Raw genomic sequence first — 24094 nt, 5'->3', positions numbered from 1 at the left:
GTTAGGGTTAATGTGGAATTTTAGTTTTAAGTTTGATTATAAAATGTAGTTTATATCTATTGGAAGACAAATGTAGTCCAAGCTAATATGTATCATCATTTGTGATTGTAAGTAAAATTTTTAATTTAAAATATTTAGAATTCTAACTAAGCTATCTACATGCGACAATATTGTGGTTTAAGTAAGTGATACAAAGTTTGTATAGGTTTCTGAGTATATATTTTATTCAACTTATACGATTAATATAATTTTTAGAAATCATTTTTTTGATATTTTTTAGTTTTTGTTTTATAAGTAATTGGTAGAAAAAATGTTATTTCATTATGTTAATGAATTTTAGATATTTATAATTGCCGAATAATTAGGTTGATAAGATTTGATTGTAGTTAAAAACTATCCACATAATGCGAGTAACATTTTCTTATGATCTCCAGTTGTTTTTTGCTAAATGAAAAAAGTTTTGATTAACGAAATATTTGAATTAAATTGTTTTAAAGCATTATTTAGGACGTTAAATGTTAAAGTAGTCGAAGTTTTGCATTAGTTTTTTCCCTTTAAAACTGTTTGTTAAAAATGCTTATAGCCTATTTGTTTATTTATAACTGTAATTTAAACAGCTTACCGAAATGTCTTCTTTTAAAGACGTTTTGTATTTACTCATGTATTCTTCTTGAATATCAACTAAATCTACCTCACATCGTATTGTTATAATATAAGTAAGATAGTTGTCGTTGCCCTGTGTAGTTCATGTAAAAAAAGGGTAAAATGAAACAAAATAAATAGATATAAATATATTAAGAATGAAAGCGAGTAAATCAAGGAAAGATCTTACAAAATATTGGTCAAATATTAAAAACATGTGTTTGAAAATACGTACCTCTAGTATGCATTGACGTAGTTGGTAAGCGTAGTAGACAGCTTTCTTAACACTGGTCACATATAGTACTAAAAATAAGAAGTTTCTATTACTTTGAATTTTTGTAAACCGTGTTGGTAAATTGTAGATCTTTTATCATAAGAATCGATAAGAAAATCAAGTTTCAATTAAGATTTTATAGTGCAAAACCTACACAGTAGGAAATAAACCCTTAAACCTTACGCGGTTTTGTGTAATACCTTAAAGTACTTTTCACTTACCAATAGCTTTAAGTGCAATTTTCAAATCATCTTCAATGTCCTCATTTTCGATGCATTCGATAAAGCTCTGATCAGATAATGTTGGCCAGTGTTGCTCGAACAAATACCATAAATGGTACAAGCTTCGTTGTGTGATGATCTCAAGAAAAACTTTGTTAGAGGGTCGCCAGTTCTCAAACCCAAGTTTCAATAATGCCTTGATAGAAAACAGTTTAGAATTAGTGTAAGTTTGGTTCCATTGTATTTTGGTGTTCTTGAATTTGTTTGTTAATTTTGTCCTGTAACAGTTCTGTTAGTTTTTATAAAATTTGGTATTCTGTTAATGTTAGCAAATGGCCTATGCTACTTCAGCTTTTGTCTTGAATGTTAAAAAATAGTGTACATTAAAAGTCAATTAATGTCAATGCAAGTGCTTTTTACTGTGACTTTTGTTCTGCAAAGTTTTGTATTTCTTTAACTTTGGTATTCTTACACTAAAAGCTAACTGTTGATGAAACTTTAGTCTTTGAATATTAACTTTTTACCTTGCCATCCCATTCCACTTGGTCCTTGACCACCTTTCCTTCTAAGTCACCTCTTTTTGCTTTTAAAATCTCCAGCAGCAATGTCTGGACATCTCCTGATATGTCGTCTTCTACGTCAGCAACCAAGTCTCGATTTCCATAATCTTTAAATAATTAGATCTTTAAACACTCAAAATTAAGTGACTCTAAATACTTGGTGGTAACTTGAAAATTTAAAGTATATTTCCAAATCTTTTTTATAATGTCAAATTCTCTCCATTTATATACTGTTAAGCAATTACTTATGTTGTAGTTGTTTTTTAGTTCTTTAATTTTTGCACTTGTTTTAGTGCAAAGTATCTCTACCAAGATCCTCTCGTTAGTTCCATATCCTTGTAATGCATTTCTTATAGCATGAAGGTCCATAACTGCTGGGCTCCACACCATGTATTGTAAAGTGGTTTGCATGTCAGAATGCACAAACACAACAAACATATCGTTCAGAATTTTCTAATAAGAGATGTGAAATTGTAAAAAGTAAGATTCTTAGTGAAGATTCTGTTTGGTAAAGTGTATTTGGTTAAGTAACATGTAATGACTAAGATTAGGTATATAAAGCCCTATATAAAAGGTATATAAAATGTTTATTTTCGCATTTATTTGTTGCATACTTACCTTTTGTAATGCAACATTTATTTGTTGCATACTACTTAAACATTGGTTAAAATAGATAAGTATACAAATGATTGTATTATATAGTTTTTTGAAAAAATAATTGTATTATCAAGATTACTAAACTATTCAAGTTTAGTAGGCCTAACGTTTCTATTAAATTAGTTAGAGGAAATCTAATTTAAAGATGGTTTACAAACAGGTGTTTAAAACAATTGTCTTGATATTAATTATTAGACAAGTTAAGTTGATAAAATTGTATTTACTTACCGTGTTAAATTTAGTTTTGTATTCAGTTGCTATCTTGACTCTTTGCTCTTTAGTTCGTTTGCTCATTATTGTTATGATTTGAGTTTTATCTAATAAATATAGATACCAACGATAAACGGGCATATCAATTAACTTAATTATTAAAATGTGCCTTAATAAGAGAATTTAGTTTTATTTAATTGTAATACCTTTATTTGTTTATAGGACTACGGTAGCAGTTTGTAAACAAAAAGTTATTATGCATCTTTTTAGTGTTAAGTGGTGTTTTAAATATTATATATTAAATCAGTAATTGTTGTTGCTGTACAAGTATTAAAGTCAAATTTGCAAAGTAATGACTTTATGTTTTTTTATTTGACCATTTATGTATTAAGTATTGTAGTTTTGAAGTTATTTCTTACCTTCAGATTTGATAGCCTTTGACACCTTTTTCGCATCCTTGTGAGCGTCGAAATTTTTCGCCGAAACTACCGAACCTCCCTTCAAATAATAAGTAGTCACAAGTTCCTAACAGTTGAAAGTTTGTTTATATTTAAACTCTACTTAGAAATGATATGCATTATAGGGAAAATGTATGCAAGTGTTGGAAAACTAAGTGTTATATATAAGGTTATTTTTCAATATCTTTATTAGCTTTAAAAGGATTTATTAATTTATTTCATCAAATTCTTTGTGTTATCTTTGTTTTGACTTTGTGAAAATTATGCTACTGTAGACATTAATCTTTTATATAAGAACGTAACAATAATATATATTTAAGTAGGTAAATATATATTTAATTCTCAAACCTTTTCTGGCGTTTTTTTGAAGCTGCCACCACTTGTATATGTTTTATCCCTCCTTGATACTGAAGATGAGGATCTTTCAATTTTGTCATTATTGTAGGATTGATCACTCGATGTTGTAGGCGTTGTTGTTGTAGTTTCCTTAGTTGAATCGTCTTTCTGGTAGTCTTGGTTAAAGTAACCAGTGCTAGTTGGGTCATTGGTGTATGTTCTGCTTGTTGATGTAGTCATTGTTGCTTGTGTTGTTGTAACTGCTGCTGTTGTGGTGTATCCCTCGTTCTTTTGCTTTTTCTTAAATTCGATGTCGAAATTAAGTCTAGAATAATGTTAAAGAAAAAATAAATATGAATATATGTAACACAATAAAGTGCATGTAATTTATTTTGTTTAACTTAAATCTAAATGGAAGGTCAGTAGAGTAATATAAACTTTCAAGTTTGCAGAGTATTACAAGTTTTTGCAAAGCTTTGAATGTTTAAAAGTGTAATAAGTTGTTGGAATTTTAAAAGTTATCTTTTTTAAAACTTTTATATAAAGAACAAAAAAATTAAAAAATGGCCGTTGTTTAACTAACCTTGCCTCTTCACTCGTTAACACTTTATGGTAGATTGCAATCTCTTGTTCCAAGCTTGTAGTAAGTGAGGCCAGCTTGTTGTAATCTTTCATATACTTGGACAACTCCTAATCATATTTATTTTGGTAGTGTTAGTATTTGTGTGCATGATAAATTTAATTATAAATTTCAGAAAAGTACATTAAAAAACACAGATAATTAACAGTGCGCTTATAGGCTAAAATCAAAACATCCCTTGAACGTAAAATTAACGGTTGTTTAATTAAAAGCTTTAATTGTCTTTAAATACAGGAGTCTGATAATGATTTTTAGAGAGAGACAATAAATTTTAGTTGCTGTTAAAAGTTTGCTAGTAAACAAGATTGAAAAAAGGCTATACCTGTTTAACTTTGGTTAGTTCTGTAGTTGTGGTTTTTATTTCAGTAGAGAATTCAGTATTCACCTCCGTGTATTTTTCTTCCAGTTCTTTAATGTAGGTTTCAGATTTGATTTTCTAAAATAAAAATAAATTTTTAAATAATTTTAAATCTTTTAAAAATAAAGGTTTTGGATAAATTTGACTAATTTATTTTTTTTGTTAACCTAAGTAGTTTAAATATTTTTGTTGCAGACCTATTTAAGAGTAATTTACAAGCGAAAATAAATAATATCTATACATTTTGTTAATATTTGAAGCAATAAATCATGTAGTTTAAATATGATAAGGCACTTTACGTTACTTGGACAAAATTTTTAGGTTAATTTCGAATACTGTTTTATTAATATTTTACTACGAATTTTATGACAGTATACTTATCTAATTACCCATGCTGTTAATTTCTTGCTTTCAACTTCCAGTTTGTTAATAATTTTAGTTTTATCAGTACTTTCAGTGCTATATTTCGTCATTGAGGCCTGGGTTTGTTCTAATTGGTTGTGCAAGCTTGTTATCTAAAATTGATGAAAAAAAATCATTTTAAAGCATTCAGTCCTTTTAAAATATTTTTTTTGTTAGAGGTAATTTTTACAAATGATTTAAATTAAAATTGATTTTTACTGTGTTTTCGATAACTTAATCAATCGCGTTTTTTATTTTTTTGCTTTATAAATATAACAAAAACGATTTTGTCCGTAAGTTATAAACATATACAATAGTGTTAACCTTTTCTTGGAAGATTGACTTAAGGTCTTCCAATGACTTGAGGTTTTGAGATTCATATTTCTTGGTCAGTTCTTCAATAGATTCCAGGTTTTCGTTTTGGTAAGCCTGGGTAGTCTGAATCGTATCTTCCTAAATTTTAATTGTCATTATAAACTAGAAAGTATAGCATTTCAAATGATTTTAAAAGTAATTTTAAACTAATCACTATTATACCTTTGTCTGTAGTTCAATAGTTTTCTGCAAGGTTTTGATTTTGTTTTTTAATGCCACTTTTTCCACGATGGAATCTTTAATGTCCTGTAATTTTCAAAGCTTGCTTTTACTTTGACTTATCAAAAAAATTTAAAAAGTTATTAGGTAACTCTACTTAGTTAACTTTACTCTATAAATGTTTTACAATATTTAACAATGTTGATCATGCTCTTACCTTTCTTAACGCAGTTACTTCTTCTTTTAGATCTTTATGGCTAAAAATAAGACAAGTCAGCATTTTGTACGAATTTAAAAACGTAATTTACTTTAATTAAAAAATTAGAAAAAATCAAATATATATAACACAATATATTTTTACTCGTCCAAAATTTCGCTATGGTCATATTCAACACTTTGTTTCTCGATTTTCAACTTTGCGTTTTCATTTTTCAGTAATTCAATTTGTTCCAATAGTTTCTAAACAAAGTTGCAAAATATTTAATGATAATTAATAAAGTATTGCAATAATGGTTTAAGGTAATACGGATTGGTGTAAAACTTTAAAGTAATACGACAAAGTAACATGATTGGTAAATTTGGTGAAGATAAATATAGATAAACACCGGCAGCGTGGTGTAGTGGTAAGAACACTTGCTACACCACACATGAAGTCGTGGGCTTAATCTCCACCGATCTCACGCTGTAGCGCCCTTGAGTAAGGCGATATAAACGGTATAAAACTCAGCAGTATAATTATCGGGCAATTAAAATCTATAATATCCCAAACTGTCAAAGTCAATTTGAGACTGGGTCGGAGTAATTGATGTTACTCTATGTTTAAGTCGCGCATTCGACTTTCCCACATCGAGGATAAAGATATATAAAAAAAAGTAATGCAATTGGTGTAAAATTTCAAGCAAATAGAGTCTAGAAATGTTCTAAAATTAAAAATTACCAAATATGTATTTTTGTTATTGTTTTTGCATTTGTTTATTTTTAAATAGCAGGCGGGTATTTACTTTTAGGTAGGTTTGTTTATTGTTTTTGTTTCAAAAAGTCGATGTCACAAGCCTGTTTATTTGCGTGGTAAAAAGAAAAATTTTATGCTCTTTTATTTTATCAAAAGGTTTTTACTTTGTAATTGATTTATTTATAAAAATAATCGAATTTTTTAAATTCTGGCTAAGGCCCGTTCACACGGCGTACCTAACGCAACGTAACGTAATGCAAGATTGCGCAACCATTTAAAAAAAAACAGAGTCGTTTACACGTACGAAATTTTGCGAAAGTTACGTAAGATTTTGTAAAGTTTTGTGGCTGGAGCGAAATTTACGCAAGATTTCGTAGGCAGTATACTTTTATTAGGTATTGTTTATTAAAATTAAAAAAAATCCCTAGAACTCGTAAAGTTATGTAACACAACGTAGCGCAACGCAATGTTACCTTGTCGAGTGAATAGGCCTTAACGCAAAAATATTTGTCTTGAGTAGAACGGTATTTACTTTGCTTTAAAAATCTTTTATTTTTTTAAAAATATTCGTTGGTTTATTTATAAAGAGTTTATTAACAAAAAATGCAAATAGTGTCTACTCATAATTATTTTAATTATTTAATAAAAAGTTTCTACCCTCTGTGTGTATTCTTCTTTATCTTCTGAATCATCTCCGTAGTTCTTAAATCTTCTAAGTTGTTCTCTTAGGTAAAAATTCTTCGCTGCCAATATTTTGTTCTCTGCTTCAAAATAGTGGACATTGTTGACGTAACTAACGAGTCGATTGTTAAGGGTTTGAAGTTGTTGTTTTTCTTGTGCTTTTTTGTCATGTACGTCTCTGTAAATTTTTGTCAAAAGTTTAAAATTAAAAAATTAAAAAATTTGTCAAAAGTTTAAAATTAAAATTATTTGTTTAAAATTAAAAATGTGGCAATAATAGTATATCTCAATTAATTTTATAATTTTAGTACTGTTTATTATATAAATCTCTACATAAAAAATAAATTAATTCCTTTTTTACTCCTTTTATTACCGTGATTTTAAAATATTACTATAAAAACATTTTATTCAAAAATTTAAATTTAAGTCTTACGATAGAACCGGGGAATAATACTCTTCTTCGTCGTCATCAACACCGTTTGTGACGTCATAATTCGATTTGTAAACCGACGAAAATCGAGGTTTTCGCTCGTGTTTTTTAGGAGCGTAATTTTGTAACATTTTAACAATCTAAAAAATTACCAAAATTGTTAATTTTTAAATACTAAACTTTTAAACATTAATTTGTATACTGGCTTTCATATTGAAGTATATTAAACCTTTAAAAAATAGCAACTTTATTCTTATATTGGAAAAGCGCTATTAAACTGAAATTTAAGTTATTTGCACAATATCTTTAAACATTTATCAGGACTACCTAATACTTTTATTAAACAACAAGTTGTATAACTTGATAAATATTTATATATCAAGACTTTCAAACTTTATTAATATGTCAAAAATATAATAAAAAAAATTTATATTAAAAACTTATCAAAACTTTTTAAATTTATATTTTGAATACTCCATTAGACTGTTAAAATTTAAGTTATTATTACTTTGACTATAACATATTAAAATATCTACTAAGAACTACTTACTACTTCTAATAAACAACAAATTATAAAACTAAATAATTATTTTTGATTTATTTAAATTTTGCAAAAACCCACAAATATAAATTTAATATTACTTCACTAAAACTTTATTGTTTATATTATAAAATTATTTTCTCTTTTCTACGTCACTGGAAAGTACGAATATATTGAAATGTAGGTTTGTTTATGTTTTGGTTTTTATTTATGTGTTCAATGTTTTTATTATTTTTAGAGTTTGCTTTAATAATTATTTTATGAAATATATTGGTTTGTACGTTTCTTTTTTGTAAACAAAACTATTCGTTATTATTAATGTTTGATATTTTTAAATTAGTAAAAGCATAACAGTCTTATTAAAATACAATACCTTTTAAATTAAAAATTAAAAATGTTTTTATGTTTTTAAATTGCTTTTAATAAAATTGTGACGTCATTTACAAAATATGACGTCATTTAGCATTACATCATCTGGGATTTTAACAAAATGCAGTTTATATTTGCTAACTCCTTTTATATTTGCATACATTGCATTTATAGATCATTTTAAAAATAAGTTGTTTGCATATAGTTAAATTTGGATAAAAAACAAATATTGAAAATGCCTAATTAATAATTAAAACATTTTGCAAAGGCATTTAATCATAATTAAAATAATAATTAATTAATTTGCGTTTTATATTTCGTATAAAACAAAACTGCTAATTATGTTGTTAATTAATTATTTCCCATTTTGCAGCCATAGCAAACTTAAATATTAATAACAATAACATATTTGAAAGTTATCTATTTTTAATATAGATACCTTTTAATACGACCCCACTTAACCTACCATTTCCGTTACGATTTGGCGGAAATCAATGCATTCAATCCTCGTAGAGATGTTATAAATTTACCTGATGTAAATGTATTGACAATTAGTCTTCATATTTGAAATATTGTTTTGCTGGTGAAAGAATTTATGTAACATGGGCAATATAAAACGTAATTGTTGCAAATAAAGCAAGCATTGCAGAACATATAAAGGCGAAGTCACCAGGAATATTGTAAGTTTTAAATACTTATATTTAGTCAGAATATTTAAGTGAAATTATTGTGTAATTGCTTAGTTTATTGTAACGTTAACTTCCAGTTAATATAAATAATTTATTTTTTAGTTAAATAATTTATTTTTTAAAATTTTTGACTTAATCTATATTTTTTGTATTATTGTAAAAGGTACCATATTTAAAAACGAGTCAAATATAATTTAAGCAAACATTTAGTATTGTTACTTATTGATAAAAATTATTTTGACATAGTAAAATATAAACATTGCATTTTATGAATTTTTATATTTTCAGTGCCCAGAAATATTTAAATTGATCGAAGATCTATTATTGCTGGCCAGCAAAAATTATGGATCGATCTAACTATTCTACCTTTCCTTCAACCCAAACCGCCTATTATAGTAATTACCAAATAAAATTTTTTCTATTAAAATGTAAAATATAGTTTTTTCTTGTTTAAGTAAATAAAACATTAAACAAAATGTAATGTTAATAAATGTTTTTAATTTCTTGACAGGTTATATAATACACTATTAAAATATAACAGATAGTTCAATACATCAAATATATTTATTACGTCAGTTTTATTTTGCTAATAGATTGCATATTCCTGTTTTAAAAAAAATTTAATTGTATAGTAATAAATTATTAGACCTATTTCCTTTTTTTACTTTAGCAAGATCGAATAGACCTTCAATGTATAGAAAGCAACAATATGCTACAATGGGCGACCCGAAGGCTAACTACGAACCGTTGTCTCCGTAAGTAAATATAACTACTTCTGAAATTTTTTTTATTTTTTTATTTATTGTATATATCTTTATCCTGTGGGAAAGTCGAACATCAGTTACTCCGACCCAGTCTTGAGTTGCCAGTGGCAGTTTGGGATATTATAGATTATAATTACCCGATAATTATGCTGCTGATTAAGAGCTGGCTTAGCAGGAGTCTATACCGTTTATAGCGCCTTACTCAAGGACGCTTCAGCATGAGATCAGTGGGGATTGAACCCACGACCTCATATTTGGTGTAGCAAGTGTTCTTACCACTTAACCACGCTGCCGGTTAACTTCTAAAATTACATCAAAAAATGAAACAATTATGTTTCATGAAACTTTATACTTTTTAGCGGTCTTTGGGGCAAAAAAGAGGCAGAGAAAAAGAACATGCAGCAGTTGAACGATAGATTAGTGAACTACGTTGACAAAGTTCACGATCTGGAGACTGCCAACAATCTGCTTCTTACTGAAAACGAGAGATTGAGGCAAATGAAAGGCCAGGCAAACGCCAGTGTTGGAATGACCGATGCTATTAACGATGAGATTAATGTAAGTTGGTCACGTGGTATTTTGGTGGTCACGTGATAACAGGCATTATGTTTCGATAATTTTGAAATTACAAAAGCATTCTTAAATCATCTAACTTTTAAACACAATTTTTATTCAAATTCTAACAATATATTTAAATAATTCCTTGGGATTTTTACAATTGTAATTTACAAAATAACAGGGATGTGCTTGGTAAATAAAAAAAACTTTTTGCCTTTCCATTTGTTTAAGAATTAATTTTGTTTACAAATTGCATATTTTTTTTCTAAAAATCTTTCCTAGAAGTTTTAACAAGTATAATTTTTTTAAAAATAACGGACTTTATACTTAATAAGCCGAACTTGCTGCTATTCTAATTAATTCATAGGTAATTTTTTCTAGAAATTGCATAATCAAATTGAGGATCTGCAAGGAGATAATACCCAGCTTGGAGTCGACCGAGATAACTATCAATACGATTATGAGACTACTGCAAACGAGTAAGTACTTTTTATTACTTAGTTTAAAAGAGTAAATACTTTTTAAATTACAAAGTTGTTTAAAAAACATTTCTAAAAAATAAAAATTAAAAAAATCTTCAAATACATTTTTTATCAAAAACCAAAATATAAAACACATTTTGTTTTTAAACATTTGTAAAATTAGTTTTTTAGCAGTTATTCAAAAATTTAAATATAACGCTTATTTTGTTCATAAAATTCTATTTATTTATTTATTTATTTTACATAAAGTTTTTATCTCTTAGACTTGAGCGTCAAAAAGCTTTGAACAAAGATGCTGAAAATCAACTTGCAAACCTAAGAAAGGTAAGCTCCACTTTTTTATAGGCAGACTAAAGGCATTTCAAGTTATGGGCATTTAAAATCATAAAAATTACTAACAATACGAAAAAAACTAATTTGATATTTTTGATAACGTCATAATAGGAGATGGAAACCTACGTCATAGAGAGATCGGCACATACCACGAAGATCGACAATCTTCAAGGCGCACTTGATCTGCACAAAAAAGTTCATCAAACGGTTTGTTTTATTTTTGTTACAAGTTTAGTGTAAAAAAAAGATTTAGTGCTGGCTCAGCAGGAGTTCATACCATTTATAGCGCCTTACTTAAGGGCGCTACAGCATGAGAGCTTTAGAGATTGAATCCACGACCTCATGGTGGTGTAACAAGTGTTCTTATCACTACACCACCATGCCAATGATAGACTACAACAAAATAAAAACTACATTTAATTCCCTATTTAAAATGTACTTGCAATTAAATTAATAAACAAGTTATGTGACGTAACAATAGGAGGTTGAAGGTCTTCGCGACCAAATCCAACCTGTATCTGTGTCGATGGTATCAGCTGAGCCAAACAATAGTTCGATCTTACCTGATCTTACTGATACGATCTCAAACATTCGTCGACAATATGAAAGCTTCAATGCTAAATCGTTGGAAGATTTGGATCAGTTCCATAAGGAGAAGGTTTACAAATTAATAAATATATAAGATTTTTAACCAAACAATTTAAAATAAGCACAATGGAGCTTAGTGGACAAAATACGTATAAGTATGTCCAATTTATAGGCCTACAAAATAAATAAAATTGCTGTTTATGGTTAGCGGGTTATCATTTGGCCCAAATATTGGTTCCAAGTTGCGACCATCTTACTCAATTAAAATGCCGTCCGCAGAGCGGTTTATCGACTAAAGAACAAAAGAAAAATATTCTTAATTAACGATAAACTATATTAGTTGTATATGCCAATGTAGCATTTTTTAACCGTTGTTACCACACTCTGTTTTATAATGAAGTTCTGTTGGTCTTACAATATGTACAAACTTTTTCATAATTTCGACACAAGACACTTTTACAATCCCTTAAAATAGTTTAATTATTGTTTGTACTAGATCGACAACCTGAACAGACAGTTGAAGTTGGCTCAGGATGAGATCAAAGACTTGAGAGCGGATGCTGCAAATAAGAGAAAGAAGATTCACACTCTTCAACTTGAGCTTGATACTTTGAAGGGCCAGGTAATTATGGCAAAACAATCAAAAAAAGCCAAATATCACTTTTAAAATGAACTGTTTCTTTAAAAATTTAAACACTGTCCACTTTAGGTACTGCCTCAAAAATCTTGAAACGTATTTTCTATTGCAACACAAATGTATATTAAAATATTATCATTGTTGCAGAAGTTTTCTACAAAGAAAAACAAATTACTGCTCTAATATTTAAGACTTTTTTTCTAATATCAAACAAACATTTTTCTGATATGTAGCATTCATTATTACTTGGGTTTACTGTTTATATTTTTGTTGTTTCATTTTACACAGAACGATGGCTTGCAAAACCACATTGGTGAGCTGTCTGATAGACTTGCTAGAGAACGAAGAGAAAACCAGGATATTATTGATAACATGAACCAGGAGTTGGATAAAGCTAAAGTGGTAAGATTTGATTTGTTTGGTAAGATATTGATCAGCAATACAAAAAGGTTAAGTTTATTTAATTAGACAATAAATAACTACTTAGGTTCGAGTCGTAATAGCTCAATCTATGCTTAGGCCCTGTTGGTCTTTGTCAAAAAATGTAATGCCTATATACGCCTTAAGTTGAACTAGTTTCAATAAAGTTGTATGCACTATATTTTTATATTTTGTTATATGTATATATATCTATTTTTTTTTTGTTTTTTTGGAAAAGTAATAAAGCATTTAATCTTTATTTGTTACTTATTTACAGGATATGGGTAATTACTTTAAAGATTATCAAAAACTGGCAGCTCTTGCATTAAGTATGGAACAAGAAGTTGCAATCTATCACAAGGTTCTGACTGGAGAAGAAGACAGGTCTGTAACCCACAAACAAATAATTTTATTAATTTATTATTTTTAACCAAACAAAGTAGAATTTTAGAAAAATAAAAACACATTAAGTTAAAAACATGTTAAATTATACAACTAAGTCATGGTATTGGACCATGCCATGGTATACAATGAATGCTGTAATCTGTATTAAAAATTATAAAACTTCTCTGTTTTTTGTAGGATTTCTGAGATTGATCTTCAAAACTTGAAACAGGATGAAGAGCAAAATAGAAATACAGTTAACGTTCTTATTAAATCTGCTGAAAAGGATGGCATTGATACAGATGGAATTTTAGAGGAAATGTTAGCAGTTGAAGAAGAAAGTGCTCCACCACCAAACCCAAACGTAAACTAGTACTAATATTTTACTACTAGTATAGTAGTGTGTTATACCGGTTATGGCATCGCACTACGAGCCGGAAGGTTTTTGGTTCGAGTCGCACCAATGCCACTGTATTCTTCCTTGAGCTTGGCGTTAACGAATAGCTTACACAAGTTCAAATATTACACCCTTGCCTGATAAAAATAAAAAAAAAATATTAAGAAAATATTGAAAAAAATAGAAATATTTTTCTACTACGTAGTTTAATTTGCCTATTACAAAGTTCTCTTATATATATTAGTTTAAGTATTTTGCTTTAATAATAGCTGTTTTGAAGTGTTGTAATCAAGATTTTAGTAAAGTTTATTACAAAAAAGTCATAAGTTTATATATCACTTAATGCGACAACAAAAAGTTTCAATACCAAACTTTATTTAAATAAATATGTTTGTAGATAGATTTATATATGTATATAAATTTAACATTATTTTAATTTTTAAGGGGAATGAGGTTGAAAACCTTGGACCACAAAACAACGTGAGTGGAATATAAATATGTTTTAAAATATTAAAACTTTATTGTTCTTTAAAATAATAATTACTTTTTAATTCGCAAAAAACACTACTGCAAGTTTAATGTATGTCCATAAGGATTACTATTTTAACATAAAATAAAAATAACTGTTTTTAACATAAATAAAAATAATCAAATAAAAAATGTTTATGATGTAATAGTTGATATTACCCACGTGTTTACAGGGCGCGGCACCTCAGCCAAGAAAGCGTAGCAGCGCCACCGTCCGGCCAGTGCATCCGTTTAAGCCTGAAGAGGATGCAGAAAGCTTACATAAGGCTATGAAGGGATTTGGTTTGTTATTTTAAATACTTTTAACTTTTAAATTATAACTTAAAGTAAACTATATATTACAAAAAAGTATTTAAAGTTAAATAAGCTTTATTTTTAAAATAATTTCTATAAAGCACTATTTAGTATAGTTAAAAGTTTGTATTTAAATTTTTAACTAGCAGAATATTATTTAAAATTTTTAAAAATCATTTAAATTTTAAATTTTTTTTTTAGGAACAGACGAAGAAGTGATCACTTTTATTTTAGCCAATCGCAGCCGAGAGCAGCGTCACGTGATTGCCCAAGCTTACTGGAATAAATATAATAAGGTAAACATATTAATAATATTAAATACAGGCTTAAAAAGAGTAGATTTTTAATGATATATTAACACACATAAACAGAACCTTTCTGATGCTTTGGATAGCGATCTTAGTGGTAATTATAAGATCGCAGTTCAGTTTCTAATGTGGAAAAAGACAGAGATTGATGCAAGAGCTGTCAGGAAGTCAATCAAGGGTGCTGGGACTGACGAAGAATTGTTAATCGAGATTCTATGCTCAATGTCGAGCAGGAATATTGTCCAACTTAAGATGGACTACGCTATGAGTAAGTTATTTTATTTCTAAAAAATTTAAACAGTTATTTTTTAAGATAATCATTTTGTAAGAAATTTAAAAAAATTACTTTGAAAATACAAAAATATTACAGAATTTCAAATTTGACAGGCTATTGTTTATAAAATAGTTGTCTGCGATGTATTTAAACTGGTTTAAAAAACATGCATTTAATTGAAATAATAACTTTTTTTTTACAAAATTTCTTTATGTTTTGGTTATTTTATTAATTACGTTTTAGTTTTCGAGGGTCGAAGCTTGGAAAAGGACGTTGAAAAAGATACATCAGGCAAGTTCAAGGCCTTGTTACTTGCAATTTTAAAGGCTAAAAGACCAGCTGATAGCGGTAAAGTATCTGCAACCAAAGCTGAAGAAGATGCAAAGGTGTGTTTTTGTTAAATATATTTTACAACTTATATTGTCGCCTGTGACTTTGTATTTCTACTTAATCAAATTACAATGATACAATTGTTTAGGCTAAAGTAGCAGTCTTAACTTAAAAATGTTTTGGTCAATGTTAATTATACTACTGATACATATAAAATTAATAACACAGACATTCTTAAAACACTGGTTTGATTGTTTGATATTAAAGTATGTTAACACAGGTTAAGCCTATACAACAAACGTAATAAACATTTAATCAAATCATGAATTGCAAGAAAATTTTATTTTTGTTCTTTAATTATATTTTTAGGCACTCTTTGATATGAAGGTCAAGTTTTGGAGTCCTTTGAATCCCAAGTTTGTTGAAATATTCACTGAAAGAACATTTCAACACATCAGATATATGTTCAAGACATCGTGGACTAAACTGAGCAAAGATGATTTGCTGGAAACTATTGAGAAGGAGTGCAGTGGCGATTTAAAACGTGGGATCATGACTTTAGGTAAACTTTTAATAAAAAAATAAGTTTGAAAATAGAAATTTAAAATAAATTCTTAAATTTTACTCGTTCTAACTTTATACTTTGGTTAGTAATAAGTCATTGCTTACAAGCGCGAGTCTTAGTTGATTCACTTTTTAGTTTGCAACTAAAGTGGATATTAGATTCAAATTTTTCTGTCTTAAAGCGATTAATTGCTAATTGACGGCTTGATAAATTTGTAATTTAACTTTAAAATATATTACAAAATTGACTTTTATTAGTAAAATATTTCTTTTAGTTCGTTATTCTACCTGTTCAACTTCCTCTTTCTATGCTTCAGAACTGCGAGAATCAATGAAGGTAATATTTAATACCTTAAAATTTGTTTGTGGTACATATATTAAAACTTTACTAATATTCAATCTGTTATCATTTTCATGTAATATTAAAGGCACTAAATTACTTTTACACAGGGCTTGGGCACTGCAGATAACCAATTGATCTACATTATTACAACAAGATGTGAGATTGACTTGGTTGATATCAAGGAGGAATACAAAAAGATCTACAAGGAAACTTTAGATAAAGAAGTTTCGGTATGTATTAGTTATGTAATTGGTATAATTAAGCTAATTTTAAGTCAAATTTTTAACTTATAACGTTGGCACAAAAGTTTAAAAATTCCTTTTTTGCTGTTATTAGTGGTATAATTGGTATAATTAAGCTAATTTCTCGTGTATTTTGTTTAAATTTTTCTTTTATTTTAACAAAATAAATTTGTTTCAAAGTTTTTAAAATTAAGGTCTTAGTATTTGGTTTCAAAAGCCAAATTTTTAAATTTTAAACAACGTTGGCTACAGAAATTTAAAAATTACTTTTTTGCTTTTTTAGGACGAGACGTCTGGAGATTACAGAAAGATATTACTTGCTCTTCTTGACTAAGTTTGACTTGCTATGGGCAACAACATGTTCTATAAACTAAAAATGTGTTTTTGTAAATATAGCCTAATGTGGTTTGATATAAACGTTTGTTTGGTAAACATAATTTAATCATAACCCTAATTCCCTGAAAAAACTTGAAATGAATTTTAAAGTCTATTCTAATTTTTTTGACTAATTTTTAGCAATTGGGTGGTGGTCTTGAAAATATATATGTCGTGGTAAGTAATGTCTTATTTAGCTTATAGCATACACAATATGATATTTCTGTAATTTCCTCTTATCTAATGACTTTAGTGTTATTGTAAACATGCATATATCTACTTCCGTTCAACGTGATTTATTTTTCTTAAACTGTGTAAATATATTTTTCTCTATATAATATTGCACTATACACCAATGTATATAGCTTGTACGTATTCGTTGTGTATGTGTTTATTGCGTATCCAGGAAAAGTGTTAGGGCGGTATCCATACTGTGTAACTTGTACATATTTGATGTTGCTGATATAAATTAATTTAATAAAGTTCAAAGTTTAAATGTTAACCTAACCTAATGTTAATTAAGCCTAACCTAAACATATATTGTATGTAACTGCAACCTTAGCGCTCCGGGCTACAAAATTGAAATATAACTAATGATTACCGGTAATGGAAAAAGAGAAAAATAGGAGGTAATAGTAGCTAAAATGCTTGACTAAAATCACAAATTCTGAAATGAAGTTAAGTCGTTGGGATAATGTTTTCTGACTTCCTAATACTGTGTACGCAGTACTAATCTTAGGTAATGTTTGTATTTGCCAAATTAAAAGTGTTTAAATCACGCTTAAATTACACTTTAAAAATAGAATATGTTTACAGTTCCGTAGAAAATATTTAGGTCGGTTAGTGAGCTATGTTACTTTTGTTGCTTCAATAATAAATACTAGGAAAAAATGGCTGTTTGCCTTTTGGCGGTTTAGCGCAGCGTTTAGCTTAGCTGACGAGGCAACCTACTTGCATTTAAGCTAGGCTATAAGCTTCGACAGAAGGCGATAGTTTATACTGTTTTAAACAGCTTATGTAAACCTTACTGCTAAGCGAAGCGTACGCAAACGTTAATGCCAAAATAAAGCGAAATTTTATGACTTAGCTGAAAAAATAAATAAAAACATTACTACTAAAGGCTTGAATGATCTATTAAATTTATAGGTTTTTTTTAAAGTACGTATGAATTAGGTTAATAAGTGGTTTAATAGCTTAAATAAGGTACCATAATGTTATACTTAGTATAATAAAGCTTATGTATAGTATAATAAAGCTTAGTTTTACTGACATATGTATTGGTAAAATGTAATATATTAATCAAAAGTTTAACAACGTTAAAAAACGTATGGGAAATAGGAAGATCAACTGATTAATTGGAGCGGTAGCGTAAACAACATTTTGAGTAATGACTTATATAAACCAAATTCCTAAGTAATTACAGCGTACTTCGTGACCGGAAAAATACAGGAAAAAACAACCGCAAAAAAAGTTTAAGTCTTGAAATGTTGCTTTTTTTTATCGCAGTTTTTAAAGTGGGCGTAATCGTGTCTATATGTGTCTACGGATAACTACTAGTGTTAAATTCCGATACAACCACATCAATCAAGGTTTCAAGTGGAAATGTCAAGTCAAACAATTTTTTACTGTATTTAAACCAGAACTTAAGGGCTTTAGGTATTTGTATAGATCTCTACTAGTGTTATATCTTTATAAAAGGAAGCTAAGTTGACGATATATGTTTAGGTAAATTATCACTGGCAAATTTTAGTTAAAGAGTTTCAACATATTACGACAACAAAAATCTTGATCGTATTACGACAATAAAACACTTATTTATTAGTTTTAAACGAGACCAAACAATCTTTTTAGATCTTATATAGAATAGGTCGAAAAGTTGATTTTAAAAATGTTTTTATCTGGTGACGTCATTGAATACGTAACAAGCATATGGCCGATCGTAATCGCTGCTGGGTTGTTCGCATATTGGTACTACAGACCGAACCGATTTCCCCCAGGTCCGAGGGGTTTTCCATTAATTGGGACTCTACCCTACTGGGGTAAAAACCCAGAACAAGTGTTAAACAAATGGGCGGATCAATACGGGCAAATTTATTCGGTACGGGTCGGTCAGGAAGACTGGATCGTGCTGAATAATTATGACGTCATAAAAGAGGTAATTTTGTTTAAAAATATTAGGTTCAAGGTTTTTTAAACAAAATGATGACGTCATTTTACGATTTAGTCGTCATTTAAAAAAAATGACGTCATCTTAAAAATGATAACCTTACAAAATGATGACGTTGTTTACAATATGACGTCATTTTACGATGTATGGTCACTTGTTATATATTTGTTTTTGCCGCCAGTTCAGGTATATTTAAGTAATTGCTATTCATATAATCGGTAACGCTTTTTTTTAAGTGTTCACAAAAAAACTTTTAATTCTTCGAACTTATTTCTGACTAATAGTATTCACGGCAATACGGAAAGTGTACTGTTCAATTAAGTCATGGTTACGGGTCATCAGAACTAACATAAAACTAAGGTTTACATAAAAGGGATTTCTTGTTACTTAAATCTATTCAAGTCCAAACACCGTTTTATTGCCTATTTGTTTGTAAACACAGACAACTTTTATTAGTTTAGACTATTGAGAACTAAATACCATAAAAATATGTTTAAATGAAAGCCCAACTTAGGCCTTGATTTTACCACGTGATCGTAACTATATTAACAAATAAAGTTGTTACAATTATAACAACATAAACAATAGCAGACATTTTTTATAAATGATTTTTTACCATTACATAAAGTTCCTTTTTATACTACGTGTACTATGTTTATTTGTTTAGGATTTGTTAATATTGAAACGTTCGTTCCGAATTCTTTAGTATATTAGTAGTATTTCAATTTGTAGTTTATTATTGCGAAGAATTCACGCACAACCGTTAACTAACTTGCATCACGAGTATTAACGTACAAGTCATTTTAAAACATTTAAAGCGAATATAGAAAAAGCGCGCTCTGATAAGAAACCAGACAACTATTTCAAGAGGTACGATAAGATAACAAATATGGAGTAAACAAATTAAATGACGCAGAACTTTTCTTTGTATATCTTTATCCTCGATGCGGGAAAGTCGAATGCGCTACTTAAACATAGACTAATATTTGTTACCCCGACCCAGTCTCGAGTTGTCTTTAACAGTTTGGGATATTATAGATTATAACTGCCCGATATTTAAGCTGCTGATTAAGTTCTGGCTCAGCAAGAGTTTATACCGTTTATGGCGCCTTTTTTTAAGTGCGCTACAGCATAGGGGTCCTGGGGATCAAACTCAGAACCCTATGTAGTGTAGGAAGTGTTTTTTGTTTCGAAAAAATATTTTTCTTAAATCTTTTTTCTTATGCTTTTAGGCCTTTGTTAAAAACTTTGAAAATTTCTCTGGTAAACCGAGCTTACCTCTAATACGTGAAGCTGGACATGGTCATGGTTTGTTGTTTATGAAATACGGCCAGGAATGGAAAGAACAGCGGAAGTTTGGGAGCCAGTCTTTGTACCAGTAAGTTAAACGTGTTTTGTTATCATTTAATTTAAAACAAATTAACAACTGTTATAAATAAGGTTTGATTTTGACTGCTTATTATACAGGATTATTAAAAAATGTGCATTAGGCCTTTGATAAACTTTAGTTGCTTTGGTCTGTCTTGAGTATCTTTTTCTTCTATTAAACTAACCTAATCCCATCGATTGATCATAAGCTGTTTTAGTAATCTTTAAATCTAAGTTCGATCTCTAACGGTTGCAGTATGTAACATTCATTAAAAAATGACACGTGCTATTTTATAAAAAAAAGGATAAAATCAGAGTTAATGCTAATTAAAATTTTAAATCTTGTATTGCAGTAGTTGTAAAAATCCACTAGACATGGATGCAAAAATAAACGAAGAAGCAAAATATTTGATCGAATGCATCAAAGAAACAAACAACAAACCAACTGACTTATCGGTAATTGTTAATTAAAATTACCTTAATTTAATTAATTTTTTTAAAATATAAATTCAATAACAAAGTAGTTTTGAATATTTAACAGTATTTACAATTAAATTTAACTTATTTTTCAGTGTATGCTAGTACGCACAGGAGTAAACAATATATTTAGCATAGTAGCAGGAAGTCGGTATTCATATGATGATCCTTTACTTGTCGAAATGTTGGATGCTATGCATCAAAAGTATGTTTAGTTCATTTCAGTTTTTAAAGAATGTAAACCAAAATGTAGTTAAATTTTATTACATAAGCTATAGTAAGTTATCAACTGCCGGCAGCGTGGTGTAGTGGACAGAACACTCTCTTATCATACACAAGATCCTGGGTTTAATACCCATTTCATGCTGTGGCGCACTTGAGTAAGGCGTTGTAAACGGTATAAACTAATGCTGAGTCAGCCTTTATTGAGTTGGGGTAACTGATGTTACTCTATGTTTAGGTCGCCCATACAAACTTCCTACATTGATGATAAAGATATATACAAATAATAACAAAACTATAGCTATGCATTTTAAAACTTAGTCTCGAAATCATGGTATAAATACACATTTTTTACTTAAGTATTTTTAAATCTGGCGCCAACTTTACTATATTTATATTCTAATGTTTAAATAACTATTTTTTGATTTTAATGTTAAGTTTCTGCCAACCTAAAGTAAGCCCAATAATTAGTTTGGTGAACATGGCTCCATTTCTTCGATTCTTTCCACCTTTCTCTGGCGCTAAAAAGAAATATCTGGAAAATACTATACGTGTTTCAGGTGCGTTGTTAAATTGTTTTTTTTTAATAATTTAGGAATCAAATTAATTGTTACCTAAAGATTAAAATGTATATTGATTGGTTTAGAGATAATTAGAATTTTAATAAAAACAAGTCGTTGCGTTCATACTTATGCATATAAGCGAAATAACAAAACAAAATAACCACATAGAATGTAAATATATAACAAACTTGAATATTAGTAGCTAATAAATAATCTTGGATTTTAAAATTTACTGTGTGATGTTGTGCAGTCAATCTTTTTACTACTAGAACAAATTTGTATTAAAAAATGACAATACTTTTATTATAAATTCTGTTTTAGATGTTATACAAGCGAAGGTTGATGAACACAAAGACAATTTTGATCCAGAACATGTGAATGATTTTGTAGATTGTTTTCTGTTAGCTATGCAAAATCATGAAGGCTCTTCTTTTCAAGTAAAAAAAAATTTTTATTCTAAATTTTAAGAAAATTAAGCATTTTTTACAATATTTTCATATATATTTAGTGTAAAACATAAGTGTATAAGCCTGTAAAATTGATATGCCTAATTAAGCGCTATATCTAAGCAGGCATAAAGTAATTTACAAGAGCGATAGGATTTTTGACCACTAATTACTACTTTTCCGCATATTTTCTAGCAATTTTAGACTCATTATTGAACTACTTGTATGTGAAATTGCTTAAGCATGTATAAAAAAATATAAAAGCGTAATAGTCTTAACATTAATTCAGTTAAACAAAACTTATGCTGGTATATATTACTTTTTACATATCATTGTAACTGCTTCCTTAATAATTAAGTTTTTAAAAATATATCGTAACTTTAAAAAATATAACGGTTTTAAGAACAAAGTGGTCATAAAGTCAGACTTTTTTCTGTTATCAAGGTTTTTAAATCACATATTCCTTGATTTTAATTTTTTTTTATTAAAGAACGATCAATTAGTGCAGTACATTAGAGATATGCTTTCTGGAGGCGTACAAAACATGGCTGCAACTATATTATGGGGTATCATTTGTTTTCTTCACTATCCACAAACACAAGTAAAACTTTTTCAGGAGATTAATCAAGTATTGGGTAAGTATCGGCAACAGTAGTTATTGTTATTTAACTTTTAAACCTGATGTTTTTTTAGTTCAAAGCAATTATAGACTAAATATTTAAATGTGATGTAAAAAAAAGTAATCTTTTTTTACTGGCAAATGCAAGTTACCTCTTTTCTATTTTGTTGTTTTATTTAAAAATTACGGATTAAATTTTGGCCAAAGAAATAAATAAAAAAAGTTATTTTATTGCTATTTTAAAAAAACTGTTTTTTTAGTAAACATAAGCTTGCAATACACATTTAGGAACCGACAAAGAAGCTAGCATGTCTTCGAAATCTAGTCTTCCTTACACTTATGCATTTGTGCACGAAATATTAAGGTTTAGGACCATGGTTTACCTTAACTCACCGCATTTGACAACCAATGACGTCACTTTTCGTGGGTTTCATATCCCAAACAAAACAAAGGTAAAATCTTGAGTTTTGTTTACATTTGTGTTTTGGTATATAACAATCGTTCGCTTAAACGTAGGGAAACTTTTGGCTGTTTTAAAAAGGTTCTAATTGGACTTTACATTTTTTTTGTTTGTATTGCTTAATTATTAATAAGCTAATTACTTTAAGTCTTGGTAGAATTTAGTTTATTTCTAAGTTTATGTAATTCTGGTGTTTACGTTTCTATTTATGTCGGCACCGTGACGTAGTAGTCAGAACATTTGGCTTCACTACATATGGACTTGGATTTGCTTCCCAATGCTCTTATGCTGTAGGTCTCTAAGTAAGGCGCTATAAACGGTATACACTCCTGCTGAGCCAACACTTAATCAGCAGTTTAATTGTCGTGCAAATATAATCAGTAATATCCTAAACTGCTAAGGTCAACTCGAGACTGGGTCGGGGTAACTGATGTCAACTTATGGTCATAAAGCTGACTTTTCAATTTCAAGGATAAAATGTGCACTGTATCATATTATCGTTTTTTGTTTATTTGCATCAGATTTTCTCCAATTTATGGGCTGTGCACAATGACGTCACAATATGGGAGGAGCCACAGAAATTTAACCCAGACCGACATCTGAACGAAAACGGAGAATTTGTTAAATCGAAATACGTCATTCCGTTTTCGATCGGCCCACGTTATTGTATAGGCGAAAAACTTGCAACAAGCGCACTGTTTTTAAACATAATTGCTCTCGTGCAAAGCTTTAAGTTTTTACCTGACCCAAACGAGCCTAACTTACCTGATATTACCGGGGGTTGTCATGGGGGTGTTTATGTTCCTGATCCGTTTACTGTTATAGCCAAAAAACGAATATCATCCTAAAATTAATAATCTTGTTTTGTAATTGTATTTCAAACTATGTTTTATTCTAACCTTTTATAATGTACTTACTATTATATCCTATTGTGAATAACTAAACTTTGTTTTTAAAGACATATTTATATTATTTAGAATTTGTTTGTTATATAAAT

General features: G+C 28.7%; 3 protein-coding genes across 3 annotated transcripts; 2 read left to right on the top strand and 1 right to left on the bottom strand.

The window, feature by feature from the left end:
- Nucleotides 1–352: 352 nt before the first annotated feature.
- Nucleotides 353–7486, bottom strand: LOC145742630 (uncharacterized). Its single transcript, XM_082560406.1, has 18 exons — nucleotides 7359–7486; nucleotides 6902–7103; nucleotides 5654–5751; nucleotides 5510–5549; nucleotides 5296–5379; nucleotides 5083–5211; nucleotides 4746–4871; nucleotides 4321–4434; nucleotides 3942–4048; nucleotides 3371–3683; nucleotides 2984–3089; nucleotides 2583–2671; nucleotides 1943–2150; nucleotides 1662–1804; nucleotides 1138–1333; nucleotides 878–945; nucleotides 623–736; nucleotides 353–444 (listed from the first exon to the last, which is right to left on the bottom strand). Exons 1-18 carry the CDS (start codon nucleotides 7484–7486, stop codon nucleotides 394–396), a joined length of 2316 nt encoding a protein of 771 aa, XP_082416532.1. The 3' UTR covers nucleotides 353–393.
- Nucleotides 7487–8829: 1343 nt separating this feature from the next.
- Nucleotides 8830–17271, top strand: LOC145741496 (uncharacterized). The gene is made up of 21 exons (XM_082559089.1): nucleotides 8830–8945; nucleotides 9243–9349; nucleotides 9625–9709; nucleotides 10078–10276; nucleotides 10658–10755; nucleotides 11022–11082; nucleotides 11203–11298; nucleotides 11573–11749; nucleotides 12176–12301; nucleotides 12605–12718; nucleotides 13014–13120; nucleotides 13319–13484; nucleotides 13962–13997; nucleotides 14219–14327; nucleotides 14541–14635; nucleotides 14711–14915; nucleotides 15165–15307; nucleotides 15621–15813; nucleotides 16091–16152; nucleotides 16266–16388; nucleotides 16684–17271. The coding sequence occupies exons 2-21, from the start codon at nucleotides 9298–9300 to the stop codon at nucleotides 16732–16734; spliced, it is 2298 nt and encodes a 765-aa protein (XP_082415215.1). The 5' UTR covers nucleotides 8830–8945; nucleotides 9243–9297; the 3' UTR covers nucleotides 16735–17271.
- A 1363-nt stretch (nucleotides 17272–18634) lies between these two features.
- Nucleotides 18635–24082, top strand: LOC145741502 (cytochrome P450 2C16-like). The gene is made up of 9 exons (XM_082559096.1): nucleotides 18635–18930; nucleotides 20175–20320; nucleotides 20664–20766; nucleotides 20883–20992; nucleotides 21448–21569; nucleotides 21894–22009; nucleotides 22509–22653; nucleotides 22926–23089; nucleotides 23619–24082. The coding sequence occupies exons 1-9, from the start codon at nucleotides 18664–18666 to the stop codon at nucleotides 23943–23945; spliced, it is 1500 nt and encodes a 499-aa protein (XP_082415222.1). The 5' UTR covers nucleotides 18635–18663; the 3' UTR covers nucleotides 23946–24082.
- Nucleotides 24083–24094: the final 12 nt, after the last annotated feature.

This window comes from Corella eumyota, chromosome 2 (genome assembly GCF_963082875.1).
Source record: "Corella eumyota chromosome 2, kaCorEumy4.1, whole genome shotgun sequence".
NCBI classification, from domain to species: domain Eukaryota; kingdom Metazoa; phylum Chordata; class Ascidiacea; order Phlebobranchia; family Corellidae; genus Corella; species Corella eumyota.
This window is presented reverse-complemented; position numbering and strand designations above follow the sequence as displayed.